We start from the raw sequence: 26,550 nt of genomic DNA, 5'->3' as shown, positions 1-26,550 counted from the left end.
CGCCCCTCCGCGACAGCCAATCGCAGCCCAGGGGCGGGGCCAGGGTATATAAAGTAGCTCGGCCGCGGCCTCCGTCTTTCGGGAGCCGCCGCCAGGTGAGCGCGTCGTGCGTCTGGGCCTCGAGGCCGGGCGGGGGTCCGGGTGGGGGTCCGGGTGGGGCCTGGGGTCCTCCATTTCTTGGCGGGTATCGGGCGTGCGGTCCCGCTCCCCGTAATGTACGGAGGCAGAGCGACAGGGCTGCGGCCCGCTCGGCGACATGTCTTCGGTGCCGGCGGCGGCCCGTCCGCCGGTTCTATCCTCAGGCGCCGAGACAGCCGTCCGCGGGGGAAGCCGCGCTGACCCGGTCGGCGGGCTCCTCCCGGGGCTGACGCGTCTCCTTTGATTTCAGGCCTTTGGAAACTCCTCGGGAGCCCGAGCTGTCGTTTCCCCACCCCCTCCACTTCCCGTTGCCTCCAATAAAGGCTGTTGGTGCCGTAGTGGCAGCGTGTCCGCGTCTTTCCTTGCGCCTCCGATGGCCGCTGCGCTGCGCCGAACCTTCCCGGTGGCGACCCTGGCGGCGGGGGCGCGCCGCACCTCGGCGGGCAGGAAACCCGGTGGGTTCTTTGCGGCCCGGGTGTCTGGTTCCTGAACTTGTGGCTCTTTAGACCCTAAGGGTACATTGCACCGTTTTTAGTTTGCAGCGGTGAGATAGGACTCAGGCGCCGCGTGACATCCCATCCCCCGTGTCCACAGGCTCCCTGGCCGATAGCTGTCTAGCCGATCGCCGCCTCTGGGATCAGCTACACGCCCACCCCCGTCTGGGTAGCGTCCCCACCTTCGACTGGTTCTTTGGATTTGAGGAAGCCCAGGGGCTCCTTATGCCGTTCCTGCAGGAAGCAAAGGCTGCCAGTCCCGCTAGGGTGCTGGACGTGGGCTGTGGCACCTCGAGCCTGTGTACAGGCCTTTACACCAAGTGTCCGCACCCGGTGGACGTGCTGGGGGTGGACTTCTCTCCCGTGGCTGTGGCTCACATGAACAGCCTCCTGGAGGGTAATCAAGACCAAAGACCTCTGTGCCCTGGGCACCCAGCCTCCCGCCTCCGCTTCATGCAGGCTGATGCCCAGAACCTGGAACCAGTGGCTTCCACAGGCTCCTTCCACCTCATTCTGGACAAGGGTACCTGGGATGCTGTTGCCCGGGGTGGTCTGCCTGGAGCTCACCAGCTGCTGTCAGAGTGCCTGAGGGTCCTGAGTCCCCAGGGGACCCTGATCCAGTTCTCAGATGAGGATCCTGATGTGCGATTGCCCTGCCTGGAGCAAGCTTCCCAGGGCTGGACTGTCTCCGTGCAGGAGCTGGGCCCTTTCAGGGGTATCACCTACTTTGCCTACTTGGTTCAAGGATCTCATTAAAGACTTTAGGGCAGGCCCTAGAGTTTCTATTGGATGGGGACAGAATGGAAAGAAGCCTTTGCATGGTGGCTAGAAAAATAAAGATATGATTTCTGGTATGTACTTTTACTTAGCTGGGTACATGCAACATTAGAAGTATCTATGTCCATTTCACTCATCTGTAAGGTAAGAATTATCCCTGCAGTTTAGGTGATTATATGCCACAATGAGTGAAATATTTAGCAGTGCCAGGCACAAGTTGTGCACTGAATCGACAAAGGTGCAAGTAGGTACTAACTGCAACTCCTAAAAGCAGCAGGTAGGGGTTCTTAAATGCCAGCACTGGCTGTGACCCAATGGCCTAACCTCAGCCTCATTTTTTCTTTTTTTAAGATTTATTTATTCATACAAGCGCTGGGTACAGTTAGAAGGACGGGAGGTGAGAGGATTCACCACCGCCAGAGCTGGGAACAGAACAGGCACACTCCTGAGGGGAGCAGCGGGCAGCAGATCTGCCCTCCATGTGGGACCCCCCCCCCCCCCCCCGCGGCCGGGGATTGAACTGGCGCTGCAGAGGCAACCCAGAGCTCAACCGCTGCGCCACCCGGGAGGCCCTCACCCTCATTTTTTCTCATCTGTAAAAGGGACAGACTGAAAAGATGGGTAGGAGGACTACCTGGGTTAAAGAGCCTTGAGGGAGATCTGGAGCCCAGTGGGTTCCAAGTCCAGCCTGGGGGGGCCAAGAATTAAAGAGTTCATGAACAATGAAAACTTCCTGGGGGGTCTCCCTGGTGGCACAAGGGGTTAAGCAACACACTATTACAATAGCTAAGCTATGGAAACCCAAATGCCCCTAAATAGATGACTGGATCGAGAAGATATGGTACATATACATAATGGAATATTACTCAGCAATCAAAAAGATAAACTCATGCAATTTGCAGCAACATGGATGGAGCTGGAAGGGATCATGCTCAGTGAAATAAGCCAGAAAGAAAAAAATACCAGATGGTCTCACTCATAGCAGGAATTTAGAAAACCTAAATAAGGGACCAGGAAAAAGACTGATTATAATAAAGTAAAAATCAACAAGCAACTATAAACCAAAGACACACTGAGGGAGAGTGGGGGAGGGTGTAGGATCAAAATAAGGGTAGTGGGGATTGTATGGGGACTATAACCAAGATAAAAATGCATACATTGTGCAAAAGTGAAAAATGATGTAAAAAATACATTAAAAATTTTTAAAGCCCTTTTAAAAATTGGGGAAAAAAAAAGAATGTAGGCCAAGGCCCATCCTTGCTACTCCCAGGCACAAGGGCCATGGGTGGTGGTTCTGAGAGGTCAGGTGGTTGAACACAGAATACCCCTGTCCAGGGAATTCCACGAACTGCGCCTTTAATCATCTTTGGCATCTGACCCCTTAATCATTTTTTAAAATATTTATTTATTTATGCATACAAGAACTGGGGCACAGGCTGCGCAGAGGATGACATGTTAGGAGATTAAGGGCCTTCCAGGGGAGGAGAAGATCCCAGTGGTGGGACCGCAGCTTTTACCCCCATGGCTCAGCGGACCTCTCCTGCCTCTCCCGCTGTTCCCCTCTGCAGTGTATCAGTCAACCAGCCTGTTCCCCACTCCATCCCTGATGAATCCTCTCGCCACCACCGCCCCCAACCTCTGGCCTGTTCTTGTAGCTCATAAATAAAAAAGGTTTTAAAAAATATATAAGACCCACAGCAACTACGAAAATACGCATTCTAGCATCACCACTCCGGAGTTCAAGACCACGGCACCGAGCTCGTCCTCTGTGCCTACTCCTTTTGACGCGCTTATCCGTCTAGCTAATTCTAGTCCACAGAGGCCGGCTTGGGCCCTCTCTAGCCCGGCGCCTTCTCTATGGTCGCGTCGGGTCGCTCTAGCCTGCGCTGGGGGCGGTGAGACGGCAGTGGCCACTCTAGGCTGCGGGAGGCTCCAGAGGGCGCCTCGCTGGTCGCGGGGTGGGCCATGGAGACCGCGCGCAAGGCGCTGATGGTGGGCATCCTTCTGGGCGCGGGGGCTTGCGTGGGCTCCACGCTCTTCGTTCTTGTCACTCCGGGCGAGCAGCGGAAGCAGGCGATGCTGAAGGTGGGGCAATTGGGGATCGCAGGTGGGGTGGGCGGGCGGTGAGCCCCGGGCTGGGGAACGGGACTGCGACCTTCCCGTCCTGCCAGCAGGAGATGCCGGAGCAGGACGCGCGGCGCAGGGACGAGTCGACCAGGACCAATCAGTTAGTGCTGGCCACTCTGCAGCAGGCGGCGGCCACGCAGGAGAACGTGGCCTGGAGGAAGAACTGGATGGGGGGCGGCGGCGGCGGGAGATCTGCGTGAGCCCTGAGCTGCCCGGAGGGCGCTGAGACCTCTGCTCCCGTGCAGAAGTGCGAGGCGGTCTTTTCTCCTGCGAGAGCCCATCCGGGAGTCCGGACTCTGCTTGCCGCGCCCTGCCTCGCCGGGGCTGGGGTAGCTGCCGCTGAATAAGCACCTTCCCCCCAAACCCTGCACTGACTGCGCCTAAATGTCCACGTCTTGGACCTAGACAACGGATGTGGCGAACTGCAGGAACTAATAAAAATGCCCTCTCATCCGGAGAGTGAACCCTACGGTGGGACATTTCTAAATGCCTGCAGTTTTCCCGGGGTCGGTGCGGTGCTTGGGGATGCCTGCGGCTACCACCCACCCTGCCCTCCACGAGAGGCTGAAGCCCACAGAGCCTTGTGGTCTGTAAGTTTGAGTGTACTTCCGGGGATAACCGAGCGACATTCTTGAAATACAACTCCCCTGAAAAACCGTGTCACAGCAGGTGCCCACGGAGGACACCTTGGGTTCCTGTCCTTAAGTGAGGTTGGAGAGGGACTTTTGAGCACAGGCCATGATGCCAGCTGTGGCTTTTGTGTGTGTGTGAGCCCCTCGCCGGCGGCTGGGGAACCAACCGGCACTGCAGAGGCTGCGCGCAACCTCGCAGCCCAGCGCTCAACCGCTGCGCCACCAGGGGGGGGACCAGCTGTGGCTGTTTTTTAATCACTTATGATTCAACAGGCTCAGAGAGGGGACTTGTTCTGAGGAGTGAAGGGAGGCAGCTTGGGGTCAGATCTTGATTCAACTGGTGTTCCAAGTCCTCTGAGCCTCAGTCCTGCTCTATCATAGGTGAGAATTAGGCACGTAAGGCTCTGCACCATCTGGCACTAAGCAGCAGCCTCTCAGTAAATGTAATGGGTTCTTTTCCCTCCAAGTTTTCACTCTTCCTTTCCACTCTGAATTGTCGTTAAGTCTTGGAGATGCTATTGAGGGAGATAAAGCTATCAGCAGGGTTGCAGACCTGCCCCAAGTCAATCAATTCACCTCTTCCTCTCTTGTTATATTGTGATTCCAAGCAAGACTGCAATGGGCACAGGGGGACAAGGCCGCTGTTATTAAATGAAGCCAGAACACTGAGATGGGAAACCAGGTATGAACCATGGGTGCTCTTGAAAACCCAAAAGCCATGGGTGCTGGGTGATGAAATCATGATTTGAGCACATTTGTTATGTATGATCTTTACAGTCACAGTGACTCTCCGCACCTGGGAACAAAAGGAAAGAGGTCAGCAGCTGCTTGAGGGAAGACCAGGAGGAGGTGATGGACAGTAGCCAGGAGCCCTACAGCCAGGCTCCTGTTTTCATCTGAGCAAGTCATAGGCTTTGGTGTCCCGGTCTCCAAAATGGGGACAACTGCACTTGAACCTGGATATTAGTGCCTTCATGTCAGCTAACACTCAAAGCACTTCAAACTGTGCGGTGCATATCAAGTGCTCATACTGTTTAGTGCAGAACAGAGAAGTTGTAAAGGCCACCTTAAAGTCTCAATGTTCATGAATGGCCACCACTAAAAAAATCTTAGTAGCTAATACTCTGGGGGCCTGTTAGGGGACAGGAACTGTGCTAATTAATAGCACAGCATTCTGTGCCCCCACAACCCTGTCAACAGGTACTATTATCCTATTTTACTGAAAAAGAAACTAAGCTTAAAGAAGTCAAGGCCACAGCTAGTCAGGATTTGGGGTCCCTCTGAGAAATACAAGGTGTATCCAATGTGGGGATTACCCCCCCACACTCCCAACCTCCCAAGCAACTAATCAGACCCAGAGATGAGAAACTCTGATGGAAATTTAAGGATAGAGTCAAATTTAAAAACCTTCCCTTTAGCTTCTCTGCCTTAGTTTTGTCCCTCCTAGCCACTCAGGAAAGGAGTCAGGCACATACAGAACTGAGAGGGTCTATTTATTAGGAAGGAGATGTCAGTGCTTTAACAAAGATGAAGAGGTCAGAGAGGGATGGTGGAAAAAAGGCCTCTCAGCTGGGACATTTCTTGGCCACAATGAGGACAGCAGAAGGCACAAGTCCTGAAGACAGAAGAAAGCAGCTGTGAGCCATAAACATATGTCCTTTTTTGCACACACCGGCCCCCCCTCCCCATCCCGATTCCTGACCTCACACCATCTCCATGAAGTCCCTTCTCTTAGTAACCCTTCTTTTCTCAGGCATGTCCCTCTACCCCCAAGTTCTGTTTCCGGTCCCACACGTCATACCCAGCTCCTGCAGAGGCCGCTCCATGTCGGCCTCTGAGAAGGCCCGCCGGGGGAAGCCACTGAGCAACTGCACAGGGTCCTGGCCCCCTCCAGGCTCCTCTCCTCGGTGCAGCTCCACATAGAGCCTCACAGCTGCCAGCTGCTCCCGGGCCCGGAATGTCTGGGTCAGTGAGGTCCCATCTGGCAGCCTGACCTACGGGGCAAGAGAGAGACAGTGTGTGTGAGTACCAAAAGTGAGCGAGACGCCCTAGTAAGGAGAAGGGCAAAGCGGGTTACTTCCGCTCAGACTGAAACAGCATGTTTACTATTTAAAGCATCTAATGAACAATCACTCAGGCTCTGCTTTGCTAAGCATTCCCAACTCCCTCATGATTTAAGGACAGAGACAAGATTACACAAAAATTCCTAAGTAAAAGCCACATCGTGTAAACAGCTGTGTAATACACCACATGAAAATGAACAAACAAAAGGTAAATGCTGAGTAAGAGGGAGATACGGATTTAAATAAGACACAGGCAAGTGAAATTTGATATCTATCCTATGAGTTGAGGAGGTAGGATTTCAAAAGTCACCTACAAAAAAGGAAGAGTTCTGGCAAAGGGAATATAACTGAAAAAAGTTGTGAGCCGGCGACCTTGTAGGTCAACAAAAGGGTGTTTAGGAGCAAGAAGGGAATTGGAGACAGTACCTGTATGCGACACTGGTCATACTCCCGCTTGGTGGGGGGCTCCTGGCTGGGAGAGGACGGAACAGGCCCTGGCTCTGTGGTTGGCGCGGATGACTGAGAACCCACACTCCCGCCATACTGAAGGACAAGCAAAAACACCTGCTCAGGTACTCCTCCACTCTTGGGAGACACACTGTAGAATCCCATCCTTTCCCTCTGACGCTGGAAAAGGAAATTTTCTAATAACCTTGCCCCCCCAATATCTTCTCCATCACCTACCTTCTTGGCTCTCTCTGCTTTGTCCCTTTCAATCTTTTCTCGAACTCTCTGTCTGGAAAGTAAACAAGAGGAAAGCAGGTCAGATGTTGACAGAAAAATTGTCATTCCCTTCTCATCTTTTATCCAACATCCTTATCATCCAGACCTGGCTGCTAACTCTTCAGCCTTTTCCCTTCTCCGCTCTTCAGCAGCCCGACGCATCTCATCTTCCTGTAGCTTCTGTCGTGCAGCTGACAACTCTTGCCCTTGTCTCCTGCGCTGCCGTTCCCGTTCCAATGCCTCCCGTTCCTCCCTCTCTTCGCGCTCCCGCTGCTTCTGAGCCACCAGCTCCAACATCCTGTGTGCCAGAAAGGAAAGCACTGGAGAAATGGGTGTGGATTGGGAAGGTGAACTTATCACATGGCACTCAGAAAACACAATCAGGGAAGGTGTCTCAAGACAAATGAAAGAAACAAAAAGGAAAACCCTAAGAAAGGGCAGAGGAAAGGAGGAAAACTCCAGATTTTTCTCCACCAGACTTGTGTACTGCAGAAAGGTGGAGGATGATGCTCAGAAATGTAAGACACCCTCACTATACCTCTTAGTCTGTTCCTGTTTTTCCTCTTCACTCAAAACGGGTTTGCCTTCTCCGGCTGCAGAACCAGGTCCTACAAACAAGTAGCCAGTATTATTACCCATTTCTCTCCTTCAGACCCTCCTGAATAATCACATTGCGTGCCTCGGTCAGGACCTTCAGGGCCGCTCTGCACTGAGGGGGTGGGTTCCCGTCCCAGGATATGTCCTAGGGGAGTCGCTAGAGGCTCGTCCACATCGGGGTCATCTTCATGCTCCATCAACCTGGGGGAAAGTCGGGCGGAAGGTTAACGCTGGGAATGGCCCTCCCAGCTGTTCCCAGGCCCCTGCCACCCGATCGAAGCGCTCACCAGTCCATCGCAGCCTCGATGCCCTGGTTCCCTGTGAGGGCCAGAGCCTTCTCCCTGGGGGCAGAAACACCGTGAATAGCGCCCCCGAGCCATGGGGACGGTCAGGCAAGGGCGCGGAGCTTGAGGCCAGGCTGGGGTCAAGGCCGGGACAGATCCGCGACCCCCGCGGCCCGGGGTGAGGGGCTCCCTTACGCGCGTCCCCTGGGGAAGCCCATCTCGATGAGACTCTCCAGGGCCGTCAGCTCCGCCATGGCGCCGCCGCCGCCGCTTCCGCGGGGACCTGGAGACGAGGGGAGCGGAGGGGGATCAGAGAAGGCGCCCCTGGCCCTTAGGCCAGCCCGCCCCCGACGTCCCGGGCCCGGCGCCGGCTCACTCACTCGGTCCTAGACCGGCCGCGGACACCGACGAGAAGAAAGCCGAGGGGAAGCGGAAGTGCCCGGATCTGTTTGGGTCACGTGGGTGCGGGCGTCGACGGGAGCCGCCGAGAGCCAGAAAACTGAGGCCCGGCTGCGCGCGGGTGGCTCAAGGCGGCGACCTCTCCGCTCCAGCAAGGACCCCTGGCGGCGGGGAAGCAACAAGGCCCTGAAACCCTGAGCGGGATGACTCCAGATCCTGATACAGCCTTTTTTTTGTGCAACCAGTTGGAAAGTCGTTTGCAATGTTTATGAGGAGTCACAGAAATGTGCACAATGTGACCCGCTCATCGTCCCCGGGCAGTGGAGCCACCCTCCGCTCTTCTGCCAAAGGGAGCGTTGCAAAACACACTATCTGAGCTTGTCATCACCACCCTGCTTAGAGCTCCATGACACCCCAATTACCAAGGAGGTAACAAATGCCATTAGTTTGCCTCCCTCTTGCCCCCTTTTTTATTAGAGCTCCATCTGTAAAGTGAGGGTAGCCATAGCACCTACCTACGCACGACTGTATTATGTAAATACTGGTAGTCATTGCGCAGTTTAGTGTCTCACCACTTGAGGGTAATTTGTATGTATTACCAAACAGGCTCTCGCCCCGCTTCCGGCCTTTGCATCTACCGGTCCCTCTGCCTGGGATGTCCTGCCTCTTCTGCGGGCTTGGTTAACTTCCAGTTATTTTTCCAGACTAGGTTCCAGTTTGCTTTCTAGGGGAATCCTATTTTGACCACCCCCTTTTCATTTTCCATCTCTAGTATGTGTCCCATTAAGTACGCATCCCCTTGCTGGGTTGATCCCTTAGCACTCCACCACTCCCTTGGCTGTTAGATCCCTAAAGGTAAAGTTCACTATAAATGTTTATTAGAAGGCAGAGTAATAAATTAATATGACATTGATAATATATGCACTGGAGACTCTTATATGATTAATTCATATTAAATCACAATAATCCATATGATGTAGATACTCACAGGAAACAGATGAGGTAATTAAGTCACAGAGCTGGTAAATACCAGAGCTAGATTCAAACTGGAGTAGTGTGCAAGTTTACCAAACCACTGTGCTAGGTTGTGAAGAACATCGGCTTTGGAGCTAGGTATCTTGGTCCCAAATCCAAACTCAATTCCTTTCTTGCAGCAGCAAAACTTTCAGAACCTTAAATTTGTCTCATCTGTGATAAGGTGATACCATGTCTTGGAATATTATTGTGAGATTAAGTGAAAGCATACAAAGCATATCTTTAATAAGGAGATAGCAGGCCATCATTATTTACAAATGAATAAATGCCAAGGAAATACAGGAGTCAAAGCAGAAAGCCGCAAAATATCCACTGCAGTGTGATAACTGGGGAAGCAATGCATTCTAAATTTCTTCTAGAAATCCCAAAAGAATCCTAAAAGAATGATGAAGCTCTATAGTACTGCCTCTTAGATTATGTAAGAACCCTATAGAAATACAGTGTTGGAGGTTGTGCACAGCAAACCCTGGAAACAAATATTCCAACCAAAAGCAATGACTAAAGTCAATTAAGGCACATTCTCCTTTGGAAAGCTAGACAGCCTTTAACATCACTAGGGATACCAGCATAGAACATTCGTGATATATGGAATGAGAAAACATTTGTATCACTTAGGGAAAGATCTGCTCTCTTAAAGGCAATTACAGCAGGAGGAGAATTTTCACTTTATACTTTTCAGTATTATTTGAAATCTGTGAGTTATTTTTATAATTTAAAAAAGTTACAAGACCAGTACAAGTGATAATTATACTTTGTAGCAACTTAAACACTTTTTCTATATGCAGTTGACTTCAAGACAAATTCAAAAGTACACTACCTGAAAAATAGGTGTATAGACAGGGAATTGAAAAGGATGTAATATTATTACTTTTTTTTCTTTTCACTAGCTAAAAAACACAAGCTTGTCCCAGACAACAGCTTGGACAATGCCTTTCTTCTCCAGTCATGGAGAAATGGCAGTCATTTCTTCCCACTCACCTCAGACACAGGTAGATTATGACTTAGGTGTGTGCAGACACAGCAACTAAACCAAAGGCAGAAGGAAAAAAAAGTGATCTCTGGCCCAAGGTCCACCCTGCAGAAGCTTAATTTCACCACTCCCCTAAAGCCACCCAGACTGGCAGTCCTCTGAGGCTGCATGATTAATAAACAGTCAAAGCGCTAAATCTGGCCCCCGAGTGAAAAATGGCTTTTACATTTTTTTTTTTAAAGAGGCATGTTTTTATTTATTTGTTTGTTTGTTTATACATGCACTGGGAACAGTCAGAAGCGCATGAGGGTGAGAGAATTCACCAGAGCCAGCGCGGGGAGCAGAGCAGGCAGAAGGACCAAAGGACACTGCTGAGGGGAGCAGCGGGCGGCAGGAGAGGTCTGCGCGCCATGCGGGACCCTCCCCCGGTGGCCGGGGAGCAGCCGGGGATCGAACCGGCGCCGCAGAGGTCGTGGGCAGCCTCGCAACCCAGCGCTCAACCGCTGCGCCACCGGGGAGGCCCAAGGCTTTTACATTTTTAAGTGGTTGGTGACATGCTTATATAAGTACCTCTATAAAACTTTCCATATTCTCCTCTGGAAATGCCGAGCCTAAATTATTTACTACCTGGGCCTTAAAAAAAAGAAAAGCCGACCTTTCTATCCCATCCTAAACATCAGGCCCTGAGCCCAAGCCCTGAGGTAGGTCTGAGACCTGCATGGGTTAGGGATCCAGACCCTGGAATCAGCCTGGCCTTGGGATCCGGTGGGAATGTGCAGGGCAACAGCTGGCCACCATCTCCTCTGGGATCCGGGTTCAGGAGCAGGAGCCCAGCAGCTTCAGAGCCTGGGGACTGCTCGGGCCTGGCGGCGAGGGCAGCCCCAGCGATCACGCAGGCAGAAGTGCCAAATCAGGGCTGAACAGGTCAACAGGGCCAGGGCTGTGCCCACCCCTGCGGCTGCGTGCACCAGGCTCAGGGGTCTGGGTGGCACCGTGAACTGGCTGCAGGGCCCGAAGGAAGGGCCTCCCACACCGTCGAGGCCCTGGCCAACTGCCCCGGGCACGCTGCTTTCTCCAGCCCCGTTAGCGGCGACCACACACACGACGTAAGAGCCACCAGGCTTCAGTCCTGTCAGTTCTGCTCTGCGGAAGGTTGAGTTGAGGGGGGGGCTCTTCTGGGGAGCCCCGCTGCCTGGCCAGAGCAGCAGCCAGTACTGGTGAACCGGGGAGGAAGGCGCACACCAGTGCACCACCGCCAGGCTGTCCTCCGCCACCAGGCGCACTTCACCCAGGCGCGGCTGCTCTGGTGGCAGGTCTGGGCTGGAGAGTCCAGGGCACAGGCAGGCCGTTGGGCTGGCCCTCTGCAGCTCCTTGCAGGGCACCTGCAGGTGGCGGCAGCGGTCGTAGTCACAGGGCATGGAGGGTAAAGGTGTCTCGTCTTCCTCCTCCTCTTCCTCCAAGTTCCCAGGGGCCAAGGGCTGTGCTTGGGGAACCAAGAAGGTGACTGCCAAGAGCCCTAGAAGGCAGGGAGAGCCCAACATGGAGTCTGGAAGGGAAAGTGGCGGATTGGTAAAGACAGCTAGGCCCTGACACCTCCTAGGCCTCTTCCCTCAACAAAACCTCTAGAGACCGAAACACAACTAGGGACCCAGAAGGGACAGACACTCAGTTTGTCCACCGGCTTCCGATCTGGCTACATGCTTGGTTTCATGCAAAAATTAATCAATTACGGTCTGACAGAAGACAGATGTGTGAGCAACCCAGATCCAAGAACTCCAAACAGTTAATGAATAAACAGAGTACTGAGGTGAGGAGGAAATAAAAATGATTTACCCAGTCCAGGGAAGAAAGGTGGAATAATTCCGAGCTGCCGCCCAGAGAAAAGATCTAAGAGAACTAACTATAAATCAGCAACACAAGCGAAAACCCAGGAAGCAGAGTAAGAAAGAAGGGATGGCGCGAACACAGGGAAGGGGGACCCAGAATCGCTACTCCCCACCTACAGGAGTCCTCACTCCCACTCCGCCCCCACCCCAGCAGCCCCTCACCAGCGGGGAGGGGGAGGCCTTGATGCAGTGGGAAACGTCTGCCAGAGTCTGCGAGGATCGGGTTGAGGGGTCCCCAGGAGCACAGGCTGCGCCGTTAAGTTTTGTCAATGTCTTCAGTTTCACTTGTTTTGGCTCAAAGCTTTTATGCCCTTGGACCTATGATAGCACCACCTAGTCCCCCTCCCCGTAGTGCTGAGAAGAGGGCTGGGTCCTTGGAAGGCCTGAGTCATGGGGCCAGGGATGGGGAAGCCACAGGCATTACTTTCAGCTGGAGGCCAGGACGCCTGGGTTCTGGAAGGGGATTGGAATGTGGAAAGCAGCCAGGAACAGACGATGCAGGCTGAAGTCATGCGAAGGGACGAGGAGGGGAAGGAGGGCAGAGGGCCACCTGGCTGGTATCAGGGAGGAAAACAGCTGTGTGCAGCATGGGGCCTGGCTTGCAAAATGCTGTTTTGGTAAAAACCATACCACGTCCCTGGCAGTCATTTCCTGTCTTCTGCCTCCCAATGGACAGAGAAAGGGAGGGGTACTGGCCCGGGATGATGTATCCGCTCTGCAGACCCGCCCTACACGATCCCCCTCTCCAGAGGGAGATGAGATGAGAGTCACGCGCAGAGAGTGGGCAGGCAGGTTTCCTCCCCTTGGCCTAGCCCAGGCTAGGGAATGGAAAGAGCTGTGCCGAAAATAGTCCCGGCTCCAGAGGTCCGCCTGCTATAGCCCCTGCAAGAAACCTCTTCAGACTGGGGCCAGGGGGTGCCTGGGGGCACAGGCTGGCAAGTAACAGAGTTTTCAAATAGATTTCAAAGAGTCAGGGAAGTAGCTGGCACGAAAATAGTTTATTGGGGAGAAGAAGGGGATGGGAGAGGGAGCAGATGGGAGAGGGCTGGAATGTGGGGGCTCTGCCCATTCTCTTTAGGAACTGGAGCAGGTAGAGCGCTGGCGGAGAGTGCCCCCCGCAGGTTCAGCGCTGCCCACAGTCTCAGGGGCCGGGGCCGGGGCTGGGGCAGGGGCAGGGGCAGCAGCAGCGGCGGCAGCAGCCAGGTTGGCCTCCGTCAGCAGAGCGGCATCTTCCCAGGATCCTGAGCCTGGGCCAGGGGGCGAAAAAACAAAATCCCCAATGGAAATGAGCTCACACGTCCTCTCCCTACCCACGTCACCCGTCACCCAACCTGCCTGGACGAGGTGCCCCTCACCATCACTGGCCTCTGGTTCGAGCTCCTCCTCGCCATTCAGGGGCTGCTGATCAGGTTTCTCCTCCTCAGACAGCTGCCCCTCTGTGGCCACAAAGGAACACAGAGGTCAGCCGGGAAGGGCTCCTGGGCACGGGTAGGAGGGGCCAGCACTGTTGCTCCCAACCTACCTGCCCCGGAGGGATCATCCGGGCCCTCACCATCCTCCGCGATGTCCGACAGCTGGTTTGGCTCCTCCTGGCCTTGGGGTCCTATGTCTCCCAAGGGAGGAGAAGACAGGGCAGGGCTAGGGTGGCCTTGCCTGGAGGCCTGCACGGCAGTGCCAGCTTCACCTCCATCAGACTGGGGCCTCAGCTCAGTGCGTGAGTGCCTCAAGCCTCAGACTGGAAGAAGCAGGGCAGCAGGAGCACCCAGGCCCCAACCACCACTTTTACCTGGCGGAGGGGCAGGGATCCTTCGCTGGCCTTCCCTTCTGTCTCTCCTCCGGATATTAACCTGTGCGGCAGAAACCAATGAGCAGCGAGGACTAGCCACCCTCGCCAGTGAGCAGGGCCCCCCGCCCTAGGCCCTGGTGGTCCCAGCCCCCTCCACAACCAGAGGAGGGTCACGGAGGGCAAAGGGGCTTTTCGTGTGACCTGCAAAGAGAAGCGGTGGCGGGGCCAGAGGCCGCCCCACACCCACTGCATGTAGCTGAACAGCACAATGACGCTGAGGAAGGTGAAGTTGCTGGCGACCCCCACGAAGGCGCAGGTCATCGGGAAGTTGTAGAGCAGGTACCTGAGGCAGGAAGTAGGGACAGGGCAGTACAGCAGTTACCAGGGCGCACCGGCCTTCTTGTTTCCCAGGAACACTCCCTAGGCCAATTCAAGAGGCTTTTGGTAGAGCTGGCCTCCCCTCCTTCTTCCCAGACAGCGAGGGGAGCCCAGCGCCCTAAAGGGGCTGCCTGGCCCACTAGGCTCTCACAAAGGCCAAGGACCTATGGGCAGTCCCCACTCCGCAGGACCGCAGACTCCCTTTATGCTGTCCCTCCTGAGCCACCCCCATTCCTGCTGAGCCAATGGTTCAAGATAGTAGTTCTCAACCCTGGCTGCACATCAGCATTCCCTGGGGTGCTTTCTCAAAGTCTGACATCCAGGTATGAACTAATGATGGTCCAGGTGGTCTGGGGAGAGGGCCCAGGCCTCAGTGGATTTTTAAAGTTCCCAAGGAGCCGATACGCTGATTGGAAACCCGCGGTGGATGTTAAACCTGTTACCTCTGCTTAGGACGCTTCAGACTCATCAGTGGTTCCTCACCTGAGCCCAGTGAAGTGGGCGTGGATGCGCAGGTAGGCCGCATACATCTGGATGCGCTTGCTGTGGATCTCAATAATCGCTCCGGTGGTCGGCACATACTGGGGGTGGGGGAGGACAGATCAGGCCAGGGCCCTGCTGCGGTCAGCCTTACCAGCTCAATCTGAGACCCGCTTCCTGCCTGACTGTTGCTGTCCCTCGGGGCCACACGCAGAGGCTCTGGGTTTGCAGGGACGGCTGTCTCCGAGCCACCCTTCTCTTCACCCCCTTACCGAGTTCTCTCTGTATTCTGGGTATAGCTCCACCTCCAGGAGCTGCTTCTGCTCTGCAAAGCCAAACAGGAGGAGGCTAGAGAAGACCAGCGTGTCCAGCATCTGGAGCAGGCTTGAGCGGTAATGCAGCATCACCTGGCGGGGCCGGGACAGAGACGCTGGCAACAGGTACGTCCAGGTTCCCAAGGTTCTAGCCACCCCTCGAGCACCCATGGTGGTCTCTGAAGGCCGCTTCTTCCTCAGCTCCCCTACTCCTTCCATTTCACTTCCTACACCCCATCCCCACCCACTGCAAATACTTGAACAACATCCCTGCCCCATTCAACCACAGGTCTCCATTTCAGTACAAAGGCCTCTCTCCCAAGAGGCCATCGTAGGTTAAGCCCACCATCATCTCTGATCTACCTTCCCCCAAGTACTTCTAAAATACAGAGTAGACTGTTAAATTCCTATACTGAAGCTTTTAGCTCCATGTCTGTATGTTCAAGGGTTTGCTTTATGATGCAGTTATGTACATAGTTTGTGCAAGAATGGAGTCTGATGTTAACTAAACACCTACTATGTGCTAGCAAGCACTTTCCTCATTGACTGCAAACTGACCTTGCTATGAGGATTTATGATTATACCTGTTGGTAAAACTTCACGACCAAGGGGCTAAGTACATTGTCCCTCAGCTGGTGTGTTTCTGAGTGAGGATTCTAGTCAAGCTCTGTCTGGCTCCAGGATTCCCCTGTTTTCAGAGTAGCTTTACTCCTTAGACCATACCCCAAAGATGGGCATGCTCAGGGGCTATCTGGGAGAGTTTGTCTAGTTTAACAAACTGACTCCTCTACTCTGATGTGAAGTCAGAGCTAGGATGCTTAATCCTAAACCCTATCCGGGCGTTCTGACACCAGTCATCCTTCTCCACACCCTCCCAGGCAGGCCGTGAACACTTACGGAACGCGAAGCAGTAGAGATGATTCGACCACCTCGGGTGTAGCAAGAAATGGTGACCAAGAACATACCCAAGTCTTGATTCACGGGGGATTCTGGCAGCTCAAGCTCCAAGGTGACCCGGTACGGCTGTCCATACATCAGCACCTGCCCGAGGGAGCCCCCACCTCTTTTCATAACATTTTTTGAACATTGTGCTGTCCCTGTTGCCTTTCCCTTTACCCCTTCAAACATTTTGCCACAACCCCCTGGTTATTCTAACAGGCCTCTCCATTTCTCTCATCCTGAGACAGTGCTGCCCCCTACTGGCGGCCAGATCCCTCCCAGTTAAGAGCTCCCTATCCCTTGGCTCTTGATGCTCTGTTCTGAGAAAAGCTGTGTCACATTTCCTTTCCAAAAGTGAACCATCCTGTTGCCAAGTGGGCCATCTGTGACTCAGGCCTGTGTCCCCGTGAGGCCGTCCTCCCGGGCCTAGCCTGTCTTCACGGACATTATTAATTAACCCAGTGGCAGACGCGCTCCCCACCTCCCCGCCAGCTCTCACACAGTCATTGTGGCTCCAGATCATCTCCGGGCCTGGGTCCCTCATCTCGGTTCTGGTGGTGGCCCTGGGACTCGAGTGGGAAGGCCTCTTCACTAGGATTGACCTCAACGTTTTGAACATTTGCCATCAAACATGCCCTAGTTTCCCCTGATCATTCCTCTATTGCTTGAATTCTTTATTCAATGACTCTTATCCTGCAGCATGTCAGAATCACAGGGGGATGGTAAAGCCTTTGTGTTTAAACAAAGAGATAATAGCTACAAAACAAACAAACAAAAATGGTGAAAAACCTTGCCTTAGCCCACAGTGAGGCAACTCCCAGATCTGTATGGCTGTGAGGGTACTTTGGGCATTTTATCAAGAGGGCACAATGGAAAACTATTTATCCAAACCTTATCTTTACAGAAACTCTTATTTTCTTCAGCCTGAATTATTTGATTCCACGAGGTTCCTACCCCTCTGTAAAGACCACGAGTCTAAGTCAGTCGCTTCATTGAATTCTTTGAAACATTGAAATGGGTAGTTCCCTGGGTGGTACCTTTGAGAGAAATGGGAAGTGACTGCTAATGGATGGGCATGGCTTTCTTCTTGGAGTGATGACAATGTTTGAAAATTGGTGGTGGTGATGATTGTCCAACTCTATGAATAGACCAAAAGCGAGTGAACTGTACATTTTAAATGGGTGCACTGTATTGTATAGACACTTTTTAAGATTTATTTATACAAGAACTGGGGTATAGGCCAGAGGCGCGGGAGGATGAGATAATTCACCGGAGACAGAGTGGGGAGCAGAACAGGCAGACGGACCAAAGACACTACTGAGTGGAGCAGCGGGCGAGACAGGAGAGATCTTCCATGCCATGTGGGAATCTCCCTGGCCGGCCAGTAATCGAACCCGCACTGCAGAGGCTGCGGACAGCCTCACAGCGCCGTGCTCAACTCGCTGCGCCACCAGGGAGGCCCAATATTTACATATTTAAATACATCTTTGTGTGTGTGTATTTTTTTTTTTGAACTAGTAATTCTGTTTAAATAAATAACATCTCCTCCAAAAGGCTACTAGGATGCTAACATCAGAATCTGCTGAGGAGAGCAGTGGGCACGACAGGAGAGGTCTGCTGCGCCATGTCGGTTGCTCCCTGGTCGGCCAGGGATTGAACTCATGCTGCAGAGGCTGCAGATTGCTTCATAGTGCGGTGCTTAACCCCTGGTGCCACCAGGGAGGCCCAGTGCCTGATTATTTCTATCCTGTGTTTTCTATTTTGACATCAGTGTCCTCTAAAGTATCACTTTTTTTTTTTTTTTTTTATAATTTCTGTCATCTGGTAATGGCATGAGGGTAGTCAAAACAATATGAACAAATGTTTCTGAACTATTTTCCCAACAAAGGACACCTAAAAAACAACTGTTTTGCCTTCTCAACAATTCCTCACTTCATCAATCATTTCTAGTTGGAAACACTTTGGCGCATGATCCTATTATCAAGAGCTAGAATGTTTTAGAATGAATCTCTTCTACATCATCTAATATGAGGTTCACATAGTCATCAAAACCCATGATACAGCCCTCCGTCCACATATTCATCTGCTTCTAAAGCCCCACCTGAATCAAGATTGACCCTGTAAGGGCCTCCCTGGTGGCACAAGGGGTTAAGACTTCAGCACTATGAAGCTACCCGCAGCCACTGTGGCATGAATTTGATCCCCGGCCAGGGAGCTGATCCACATGGCGCAGCAGACCTCTCCCATCTCCCCGCTGTTCCCCTCAGCAGTGTATTTCAGTAGATCCACCTGTTCTGTTCCCCACTCTGTCCCTGGTGAATCCTCTCACCCCTGCATCTCTGGCCTGCACCCCAGCTCTTGTATGCATAAATAAATAAATCTTAAAAAAAAAAAAGATTGACCCTACAAGTATCTGAAGATGAGGCTGATGGGCTGAACCATCACCTTCTGCATTTTTTGGCCCTGGTCCCAGGATGCCACTATGGAAGCTCACAAGGGCCACACTAACCCACACATTGGCTCAGAAGCAACTTCCGGAACCCATTGTTGAAAATAACTTTCAAATGATATTTAAATTCTTAGTAAGTCTGCCCAGTGAGTACTGCTGACTCACAACTCAAAAACCTCTTGTGGATCAGAAATGATGTTGCTTCTTCAAGGCTGTATAGGGAGCCTCCCCTTTCAGAGCCTCCAGTAACTTGTCTAGTACAGAAGGCTGCATTCCCATTCTGCATTTCTCAGGGTTCCAGGTTTGTTTGTTTTAGTCATGCTGGTATCCGGCTAGTCCTCTGGCACAGTAGCCTTTGTAATGACAAGTCACACCTGTCAGCCAAGAGTTTCACAATTTTATATGCAAGCTTTCAAAACTCTTGGATGGATTTTATCCTACTCCAGTGAAATATCTGACGAAACACACTCATCTCGTAGATATGGCCTGGCTGGACAATTTAAGAAGAACACTGCTAACATCTGCTGCAGGAAAGAATAATCCATGCAACTTGTTTACACTTTTACTTTAAGCTTCCTCTTCTCTCATACTCACCCGATCACGTCCAGTCTTAGCCAGCGAGACATTGGCAACAGGAAATGAGCAGAGTAAAGAGGAGGAGTCGCAGTCGGTCCTAAATGAGAACGGGGATGACACTCTGCTAAGTCATAAAGTTGGCCTCACCTGCCATACCTCGCTGGCCTCCTTCCTGTCCTGCCTTCCTTCTCCCAGAACAGGCCCCCTTCTTTCTGGTAGAGAGAGGGAGAGGAACTGCAGCCAGGAGATTTAACCAACATGATTCTTTTGTTTTCTTCCAGCTAGTTCTGCTTATTTCTTCTCACCGGAGCAGATATTCTTAAATGGGAATCTATGGTTGAATGGTTAGCTGAACAGTTATTTTTCAATATTTTAATTAATTCATTTATTTATTTTTAACTAAGGTAATATTTGCATACCCCCATCAGGTATTACTACCATAGTGCACCCACCACCCATCACCATAGTCCACCACGCTTCACTCCCTCATTCTCACTCCTCTCCCCCAGACTTGAGTGTTTTCAAAGACTCACTTGGTGACCTTGATAAAAATGTAGATTCCTGTGCCCCACCCCTAGAGACTCTGATCTGCTCTGGTCTGGGGTCTAGTATGAGAAAGCTCCTCCAAAGGGATCCACAGATGATCTTTAAGAGGCTCATGAACCCCCTCAAATTGTAGGCAAAAATGCACATGGGTGTGTGTATGCAGCACATACATGGACATGCAGGTACATTTTTATGGCAGGAAGGACAAAGCTCTCATTTTAGGAGAACCATGCCTCCTAAAAGTTTAAGAGGCTATGTCTTACAAATTACAGCACATGACCAGGGCCTCAGGGCATAGGAAAAAAAGACTTTGGGTCACTGGTAATAACACCCTTATCAATCTGTCTTGATTGCTCCTATAGCCATTGTTAAGAAAACAGAAAAACTTGGCAGGGTTTGCAAAATGGGAAGGAACGGAAGGTCCAGGAAAGAGGCAGGGCTCTGAGAAATCACTCAGGCACCCCAGGCAACTGGAAGTTCTGGGTCTGTACTGTGCCGGAGTAGAGACGGCACCAGTAAAAGTAGCGCACAAGGTAAAGCTCTCCTTTCCCAAGACCTCCTCTCCTGGAGGGCAGGTTAGCTCTGAGATGACACAGGGATTGGGTTTGCTTGAGTGTCTAGTGGTCCAACCAAAGATCTGCTCCAACCCAAACAGAACTGACCCTCATAAGGGCAGTCCAGAAGAGGAAACTTCACCCTTCCTTTCAGTAACCAGAGGTACAGCAGGACCCTAGAGACCTGCCAGCGCAGGTTTCCTCCAGCCTGGGGCTGTGAGAGGTAAGAAGTCATATAGACCACTATATTCAACATTCTCCTGAAACTGGGGTTTCCCCCAAACAAACTCTCAGGGCCCTGTAGCAGTTCTCTCACACAATTCCTCTACTTTGATAGAAACCACTCTCACCTGTAGTAGAAATTCACTGGGCTGAGGTGGCTGACTGTCGGCATGTAGGAATAGTAGAAGGAGCCGTAGAGGAAAACAGACACCCAGAGCAGGAGGAGGATGGTACAGAAGAGCACCCCAAACTGCAGCAGCAGCTTGCGGGCACGGCCTGCCAGGACATGGCCTACCTCCTGGGCCCACAGTAAGGCAGGTACTGGTGGGTCACCAACCATGGCAGGCTGTCCAGGGGCTCTGGCCCCAGGCTCAGGTCTTGCATTCCTAGCAGCTCTGCCACCTGGACGCCACCCCTGGCCATGGGGTGAAGCAGCTGGGGGTTCCTGGAAAAGGACAGAGAGGGAGAAAGAATGGTTCCTCTCTGGGGGGAGGTGGAGACAAAAAGGATAAGCTTGCTGGATAGGCTTTGAGGAACCAGAGTTAGCAGGACACAGCAAAGTCTTTGTTTCATGTGGCCTTTCTCCAAATGATTGCTTCCTCAGTCAACTATCCATGCCCCTTCCTCCGTTGTGATCTCTGGGTCCCCCATGCCAGACATCCTCAGTTGAAGTCATCCTTAGGCCACTTGATTCTGGGCCAGGCCACCGTGATACTCATCCACCGCAATACTTAACAGAGGAAGAGCACCTCAAAATTCTTACAAGGCGCTTTACACGTACGTGACACCGAATCCAGACTGCCAGGTGATTGCACGGAGAGAAGGCGTGACTCGCCTAAGGTTGCACGACCTGGCTCAAAGCCAGCAGCCCAGGCGCAGGCCCAACAGCCCCCCACGATTCTCCACTGCGTCTCCAGCAGCGCTCCCCGACCGAGCGGCATCCTTTGTCAGGCAGCGCACCCTGCAGGACCCCGCCGCTCTCCGCCAGCCCCTGCGGCTCGGCTGTCGGCTCGGCGCCCAGGGCCCCCACCTAGTCGCGCCACCATGGAAACCAGCCCGCCGGCCGCCGCGGCTTCGCGGACTCACCAGCTTAGCGCGCTGCCGGGGCAACGGGGAAGGGACTTCCGCCTCCTGGCCAGTCCCGCCCACTTCCGCCCAGCGCCTTTATAGCCCAGGGCAGGGGCCCAGCGGGGGCGGGGCCGGGGCCCAGCGGGGGCGGGGCCGGGGCCCAGCGGGGGCGGGGCCGGGGCCCAGCGGGGGCGGGGCCGGAGCCGGGCTGCGGGGTTCCCCGCCTCCTCCTGCTAGCCTCGGGCCCTCCCTTTGGTCCATTACCCTCCCCGTTTCCAGGACCAAAGGGGGCAGGCCCCTCCCTTCGGTTCCCCAAATATGCCCCAGGGCGTGTTGTAAGCAGCAGCGTCCCCTCGAGGCTGCCTTCCGCTCACACTTTCAGCACCGGCCTTAAATGACCACCCCCCCAAAAAAAGAGGGGGGCAAAGACGCTGAATCCAGCTAGCGCTGATTTTTATGGCCGACGCGGCCCCTGGGCCCCGTAGGCGTCCCACGGGGCGTGCGCGCGCCCCGAGAATGTTGCAGGCGGCGGGAAGCTGCGCAGCTTGCTTGCGGCGCCTGCGGGCAGGCTGGCCTTTCCGCGTTCCTAAAATGTGTAGCATTTCAGCTCCGAGTTTGGTGTCCTGCTCTTCTGATGCGTGATCGACTTCCTCTCCCTTAGATTCCCTACAACGCATCACCTTGGCAGGCGGGTGGCACCTGCCATTTTGTCTATAGTTTTTCACCCCAAAAAAGATCCCTCAGAGGGTGAGATCAGCGTTGTGTACGTCTTTGCATCCCCCACCCCACCGAGCACAACGCTGCAGGTGTGTGTGTGTGGAGGGGGATCTCTTAAACCGAACCTCCCACCCCACCCAGGCAGGCCGTCTATTTCCAGAATCATCCACTGACTATCCCCCCAAATGCTCCCTACCTCCTCTTTGTCCGATCCTTTGATCTGGTCTCCGCATGACTCTTTCGCTCCAGCTTCACCTTCTTCTCTTTGGTCTGCCATTTCTTTAGACATCTCCCTGACGTACCTCGCTGCCCCTGGATCGTCCACTCGAGTCACTTGTGGCTAGACCATGAAGTGGTGATCTAGAAGCTGAGACCTGTAGCTCGTCACATTTTCCTGGGTCTGAGGAATGGAGGGTCCCTGGGAGAGAAACGAAGATTCAGGTGCTAAATGCTGTGTCAGTGTAGAGGGAGGAGGGGAGGAGGGGGGCGACTGCCCAGCTGATGTCAGATTTTCAAATGAGCAGGGTCCCCCGCAGCCAGTACAGTCTTCACTGCAGGGGCTGTCACAGGTCCAGACCACCCCATCTGAAGGGGGAGTCGGCCTGGCCTCAGCTCCTTCCACCTCCTTTCCGGGAAAGCTCTAGCCCAAGCTCAGGCTGCCTGCAATGGGGGAGGGGCAGGTAGTGAGACAGTCACAGTTGGGGGGGGTGCGCAGGGGCTGCAGGCAGCAGCCAGGCTCCCCCACTGGCCAGGCAGTTGGTATGCTCCAGATCTGAACAGCTCCTTCTAGCATCCTTCATCCTTCAGGTACCAGCCGTCTGGGCAGTGCTTGAGCTGTAGAACCTGGGACCAGCCCTTGACAGACCTCTGAGCTGACCCTCCCCAGTGGCCTTCCCTATATCAGTTGCTTCTGCTGCTGCATCGTATACTTTCAGTGGCAAGTCTCTGGAAGGTGGGGTCCCCATCTCAGGCAGAAGGTTCTGGTACACTCCGCTGACCGGAACCCTACGGGTGCTGCTTGCTGCGTGTGGCCTCAGGTGAGAAGGGACCATCCTGCTTTCCTCCCATTGGGGCTCAAGGGGGCAGGTGGAGGTTCTCTGTGCTCTTCATCAGGGCGGGGCTCTTGCTGGTTGAGGCTTTCAGGGTTGGAAACACACATGGCTCCAAGGGCTGCAAAGCTTAGAAGCCTCTGTATGTTTAATGGTCTTTTGGCCCAGGCCCTGGGGGAGGCTGGGTAGGCTCTCATTCATTCCATCATCGCTCCATTTCCTCAGCTGAGGAAGACAGGAATGGGAAAGGCCACTGGAGAAGGGGGAGAAGGAGTCAAAATATTGGGGCACATAACCCCAGCCTTGTAGAGGTTGGTAGAGTGAGCATGGAGGGTGGCCTTTGGCTGAGATTGTGCTGGGACCCCTAGGGTGCTCTGAGCTGTCTCTCTTTTCTCCAGGATGAAAGGGGAGACCCCTGTGAACAGTACTATGAGTATTGGGCAGGCCCGCAAGATGGTGGAACAGCTTAAGATTGAAGCCAGTTTGTGCCGGATAAAGGTGGGTGGCACCTGGGACCCCAGTCCTTGGTCAGGAGGTGCTGTAGGTTCTTAAGCCTCAGCAGAAGTGATGCTTTCTCCCTTGGCTCCCTGGATCCCGAAAGAAGAGCTGTGCCCAAGCCTCTTGGGGGTGAGGGAACAGAAGACTGTTTCAAGGGGCCCTAGAGATGGCAAAAGAGAACCCATTTGGGGAGGGAGGCTTTGGTCCCTTTCAGGGATTCTGGTCACCAACTGCCCTCTGTGCGCCAGGTGTCCAAGGCAGCAGCAGACCTGATGACTTACTGTGATGCTCATGCCTGTGAGGATCCCCTCATCACCCCTGTGCCCACCTCGGAGAACCCCTTCCGAGAGAAGAAGTTCTTCTGTGCCCTCCTCTGAGCTGCTCTGCCCCTCCTCGCAGCTCCTCACCATTCCCTCTCCTGGACCCTTCCTTAGGTCAGTAATTGTCATGAAGCCCGAGGGCCCCCGCATCCCATGTCTAGCCCTTGGTCGACCCTGTGAGGTTATCTGAAGCACAAGGCCCTCCCTCACCTATCTGTCGACCCCATTTCTTCGTCCACTGTGGCCGGCCCCAAGCATCCCGTGACGAGGGCACCCTTTGCTCCGCCCACACAGGGCCGTCAGACTGCCAGCGTCCTGCCCACTTCCCTCTGTGACCCGCTCAGACAATGAAGAGAGGGCTGGGCGGGGTGCTTGCTCTACGTCTCACCTGAACTATTGGAAGGGGGAAGCCATTTGAAGAATAAAGTCATCCAGAGTCTCAGAGGACAGCTCCTGTGTAAGCCTTCTTGGGGGGAAGGATCACCAGTCAATACAGGCTTGGGGTGGCTGCGGCCGGTGAAAGGCTCGCCCTACCCAGGGTACAGGGCCAGCCTCGGCAGGCTCGGAGGTCGGCGAGGCCCGAGTGCGTCTCCAGTGGAAGGCCTCGATCACAGCAGACAAAGGCTATAGAGAACATGCACTCGCACTCGCACCAGCGCACGTACGCACACACGAGGGTAATAAAGGCTGTGAAAACGAAAACAGACCGAACGGGGTTGGTCTAGGGAGGGGCTCGGGAGGCCAGAGGCAGACAGCAGGAACTCGGTAGCGGAGGGGTGGAGCTTGGCTCCAGTTACGATCAAAGGGGCCGGTTTTACCTCTAAGATGGCCGCGCCCACCGCGGTCCCCTTCCAAGATGGCTGCCGCCATGGGCCCCACGCCAATATGGCGACCCACGTCACTGCGTCTCTCCGTACGGGGCTTCTCAGGCAACCCCATTCTTAAAATGGCGGCCCCAGGCATCCAGAGTTTTCAATATGGTCCCTTCCGTGTTCGTCTAGTCTCAAAATGGCTGCCCTTATCCTCGCGAGCCGATACCCACTCCCACCCACCCCGGAGCCTGGGAGCGGACCCCCCCCCCCGATTCAGCTGAAGGCCACGGGCGGCTACAACCAAGAATCATGGGATAAGGGAACCCCAGCAGGCACGGCGTCGCAGGCGCTGGTCGTGTGGTTCTTGCGGGGAAATCTAGGATTCTAGTTAGCCAAGTCGAGTCTCCCTTTAGAAAGGAAACCTAAATGTATGGTTCGTGCTGGGCGCCGGTCCTCTTGGGGCGCCCTTCCTCGGTCGCCTCCGGGTCTCACTAGCTGCTGCATAAGCCCGAAGTAGTTCAGTTTGGGTTTCCCGGTAGAACAGGGGCTTGGCGTGCCCGCATTTCCCCTTTCTGCGTTTTCCACCAGAAACCAGGTGTTCGGGTCACCCCTTGCAGGGCTCCAGCTTGCAGCCTGACCAAAAGCCTAACTTAAGGTTTAAGTCTCAAGAGCGCCTCCAGGACTGAAGTTTGGAGGTTTGAGTTACGGATGTCTTTCTAGAACACTTCCTTCCAAGGATGAACATAACGTTGGTGGGACCAGGGCCAAGGCAGAGAAGGCAGCAGTCCCAGGATGTCTGCTCCTCATGCATAGTCAACATTCCTCAAATTCAGGGGTACAACCTTCCTGGGAGAAGCCTAGGTAGGATCTTGTTTTGTGCTTGGGTGCATGTAAGGGGGAGGGGGCACTCTAGTAGGAGACTGACATCACCCCGTATTTGCCCACACCTTCACACAGGAAGACAGCAATGGGTGAGAAGTGCAGAGGAAATCCAAGGTATAAAAGGGGTTCTACCAAAACTGACTTGGTCTCCTGTGGATGGGTGTATCTCCACAGACTTTGGAGGGGCCCAGTGAACCAGGGGCAGCTTCTGGAATAGGTTTTTCCAGCTGTTGATTTCCTGGGCCCTAAAGGGTTCCTGGAGATCATCCAATTGCCTCCTAGAGATGGAGAAACCAGGAAAGTAAACTGATTGCCCTCCCAACGTGGGGCCCTAATCCTACACCACCCAGGAGTTCGTTCTTTTTTTTTAAAGACTTATTTATTTATGCATACAAGAACCAGGGTACAGACCAGAGGTGCAGGGGGTGAGGGGATTCACCATAGACAGTGTGGGGAGCAGAACAGGCAGACTGAAATACACTGCTAGGGGAGCTGCGGGTGAGACAGGAGAGGTCTGCTGCGTCATGTGGGTTGCTCCCTGGCCAGCTGGGGATCGAACTCGTGCTGCAATGGCTGCAGACTGCTTCATAGGTTGTGTCTTAACCCCTTGAGCCACCAGGGAGGCCCCCAGGAGTCCCTTCTTGGTGTTTGTGAAGACTCCTGAAAGGATCAAGTCTGCTTTAATCCCTGCATCCTGAGGCTGTCTGGCACTGCCAGGACTCACACCCTAATGAATTAACTGCACTGTATTTGTGCTTGAGTGGCAGGGGATAGCAGGCACCAGGGACCCTTCTTTTCTACTGCATCACAGTGTTGGGCAAATCTCAGGGAATTA

At 53.7% G+C, this 26,550-nt stretch overlaps 6 protein-coding genes and 1 non-coding gene across 15 annotated transcripts; 4 read left to right on the top strand and 3 right to left on the bottom strand.

Annotated features, from left to right (window-relative positions):
• Positions 1 to 71: 71 nt before the first annotated feature.
• CSKMT (citrate synthase lysine methyltransferase) lies at positions 72 to 1,880 on the top strand. The gene is made up of 3 exons (XM_037517780.2): positions 72 to 95; positions 389 to 593; positions 733 to 1,880. The coding sequence occupies exons 2-3, from the start codon at positions 512 to 514 to the stop codon at positions 1,386 to 1,388; spliced, it is 738 nt and encodes a 245-aa protein (XP_037373677.1). The 5' UTR covers positions 72 to 95; positions 389 to 511; the 3' UTR covers positions 1,389 to 1,880.
• Positions 168 to 316, top strand: LOC119250610 (small nucleolar RNA SNORA57). The gene has a single exon (XR_005126348.1). It is a non-coding gene; the product is annotated as a small nucleolar RNA SNORA57 (small nucleolar RNA).
• A 1,467-nt stretch (positions 1,881 to 3,347) lies between the features above and the next one.
• On the top strand, positions 3,348 to 6,038 carry LOC119250112 (ubiquinol-cytochrome-c reductase complex assembly factor 3). The gene is made up of 2 exons (XM_037517821.2): positions 3,348 to 3,494; positions 3,584 to 6,038. The coding sequence occupies exons 1-2, from the start codon at positions 3,375 to 3,377 to the stop codon at positions 3,734 to 3,736; spliced, it is 273 nt and encodes a 90-aa protein (XP_037373718.1). The 5' UTR covers positions 3,348 to 3,374; the 3' UTR covers positions 3,737 to 6,038.
• Positions 5,641 to 8,270, bottom strand: UBXN1 (UBX domain protein 1). 2 transcript variants are annotated; one of them, XM_037517774.2, is made up of 10 exons: positions 8,216 to 8,270; positions 8,031 to 8,118; positions 7,839 to 7,892; positions 7,634 to 7,752; positions 7,493 to 7,562; positions 7,061 to 7,252; positions 6,916 to 6,967; positions 6,658 to 6,774; positions 5,970 to 6,162; positions 5,641 to 5,783 (listed from the first exon to the last, which is right to left on the bottom strand). In XM_037517774.2, the coding sequence occupies exons 2-10, from the start codon at positions 8,087 to 8,089 to the stop codon at positions 5,734 to 5,736; spliced, it is 906 nt and encodes a 301-aa protein (XP_037373671.1). In that variant the 5' UTR covers positions 8,090 to 8,118; positions 8,216 to 8,270; the 3' UTR covers positions 5,641 to 5,733. The 2 variants fall into 2 exon arrangements, with proteins under 2 accessions (XP_037373671.1, XP_037373672.1); XM_037517775.2 differs by having other exon boundaries at positions 7,646 to 7,752.
• A 795-nt stretch (positions 8,271 to 9,065) lies between these two features.
• LRRN4CL (LRRN4 C-terminal like) lies at positions 9,066 to 12,806 on the bottom strand. Of its 2 annotated transcripts, none has more exons than XM_037517803.2 (2): positions 12,756 to 12,806; positions 9,066 to 11,785 (listed from the first exon to the last, which is right to left on the bottom strand). In XM_037517803.2, the coding sequence occupies exon 2, from the start codon at positions 11,778 to 11,780 to the stop codon at positions 11,079 to 11,081; it is 702 nt and encodes a 233-aa protein (XP_037373700.1). In that variant the 5' UTR covers positions 11,781 to 11,785; positions 12,756 to 12,806; the 3' UTR covers positions 9,066 to 11,078. The 2 variants fall into 2 exon arrangements, with proteins under 2 accessions (XP_037373700.1, XP_037373699.1); XM_037517802.2 differs by lacking the exon at positions 12,756 to 12,806 and adding an exon at positions 12,288 to 12,742 and having other exon boundaries at positions 9,067 to 11,785.
• Positions 12,807 to 13,109: 303 nt separating this feature from the next.
• On the bottom strand, positions 13,110 to 24,837 carry BSCL2 (BSCL2 lipid droplet biogenesis associated, seipin). 5 transcript variants are annotated; one of them, XM_037517741.2, is made up of 12 exons: positions 24,410 to 24,837; positions 22,351 to 22,572; positions 20,498 to 20,814; positions 19,066 to 19,144; positions 15,981 to 16,124; positions 15,042 to 15,176; positions 14,773 to 14,870; positions 14,113 to 14,254; positions 13,912 to 13,972; positions 13,648 to 13,734; positions 13,481 to 13,561; positions 13,110 to 13,372 (listed from the first exon to the last, which is right to left on the bottom strand). In XM_037517741.2, the coding sequence occupies exons 2-12, from the start codon at positions 22,441 to 22,443 to the stop codon at positions 13,200 to 13,202; spliced, it is 1,410 nt and encodes a 469-aa protein (XP_037373638.1). In that variant the 5' UTR covers positions 22,444 to 22,572; positions 24,410 to 24,837; the 3' UTR covers positions 13,110 to 13,199. The 5 variants fall into 5 exon arrangements, with proteins under 5 accessions (XP_037373638.1, XP_037373640.1, XP_037373639.1 ...); XM_037517743.2 differs by having other exon boundaries at positions 13,648 to 13,728; XM_037517742.2 differs by lacking the exon at positions 24,410 to 24,837 and adding an exon at positions 24,232 to 24,385.
• On the top strand, positions 22,940 to 24,463 carry GNG3 (G protein subunit gamma 3). Of its 3 annotated transcripts, XR_005126226.2 has the most exons (4): positions 22,940 to 23,191; positions 23,602 to 23,701; positions 23,950 to 24,135; positions 24,316 to 24,463. XR_005126226.2 is itself a non-coding variant. In XM_037517823.2 (3 exons), the coding sequence occupies exons 2-3, from the start codon at positions 23,603 to 23,605 to the stop codon at positions 24,076 to 24,078; spliced, it is 228 nt and encodes a 75-aa protein (XP_037373720.1). In that variant the 5' UTR covers positions 22,940 to 23,191; position 23,602; the 3' UTR covers positions 24,079 to 24,463. The 3 variants fall into 3 exon arrangements, 2 of the variants coding, with proteins under 2 accessions (XP_037373720.1, XP_037373721.1); XM_037517823.2 differs by having other exon boundaries at positions 23,950 to 24,463; XM_037517824.1 differs by lacking the exon at positions 22,940 to 23,191 and having other exon boundaries at positions 23,566 to 23,701; positions 23,950 to 24,463.
• Positions 24,838 to 26,550: the final 1,713 nt, after the last annotated feature.

Source organism: Talpa occidentalis, unplaced genomic scaffold, assembly GCF_014898055.3.
Source record: "Talpa occidentalis isolate TD23 unplaced genomic scaffold, MPIMG_talOcc4v2.1 talOcc4.17, whole genome shotgun sequence".
Taxonomy (NCBI): domain Eukaryota; kingdom Metazoa; phylum Chordata; class Mammalia; order Eulipotyphla; family Talpidae; genus Talpa; species Talpa occidentalis.
The sequence above is the reverse complement of the archived record's forward strand: the minus strand, read 5'-3'. Positions and strand labels throughout refer to the sequence as shown.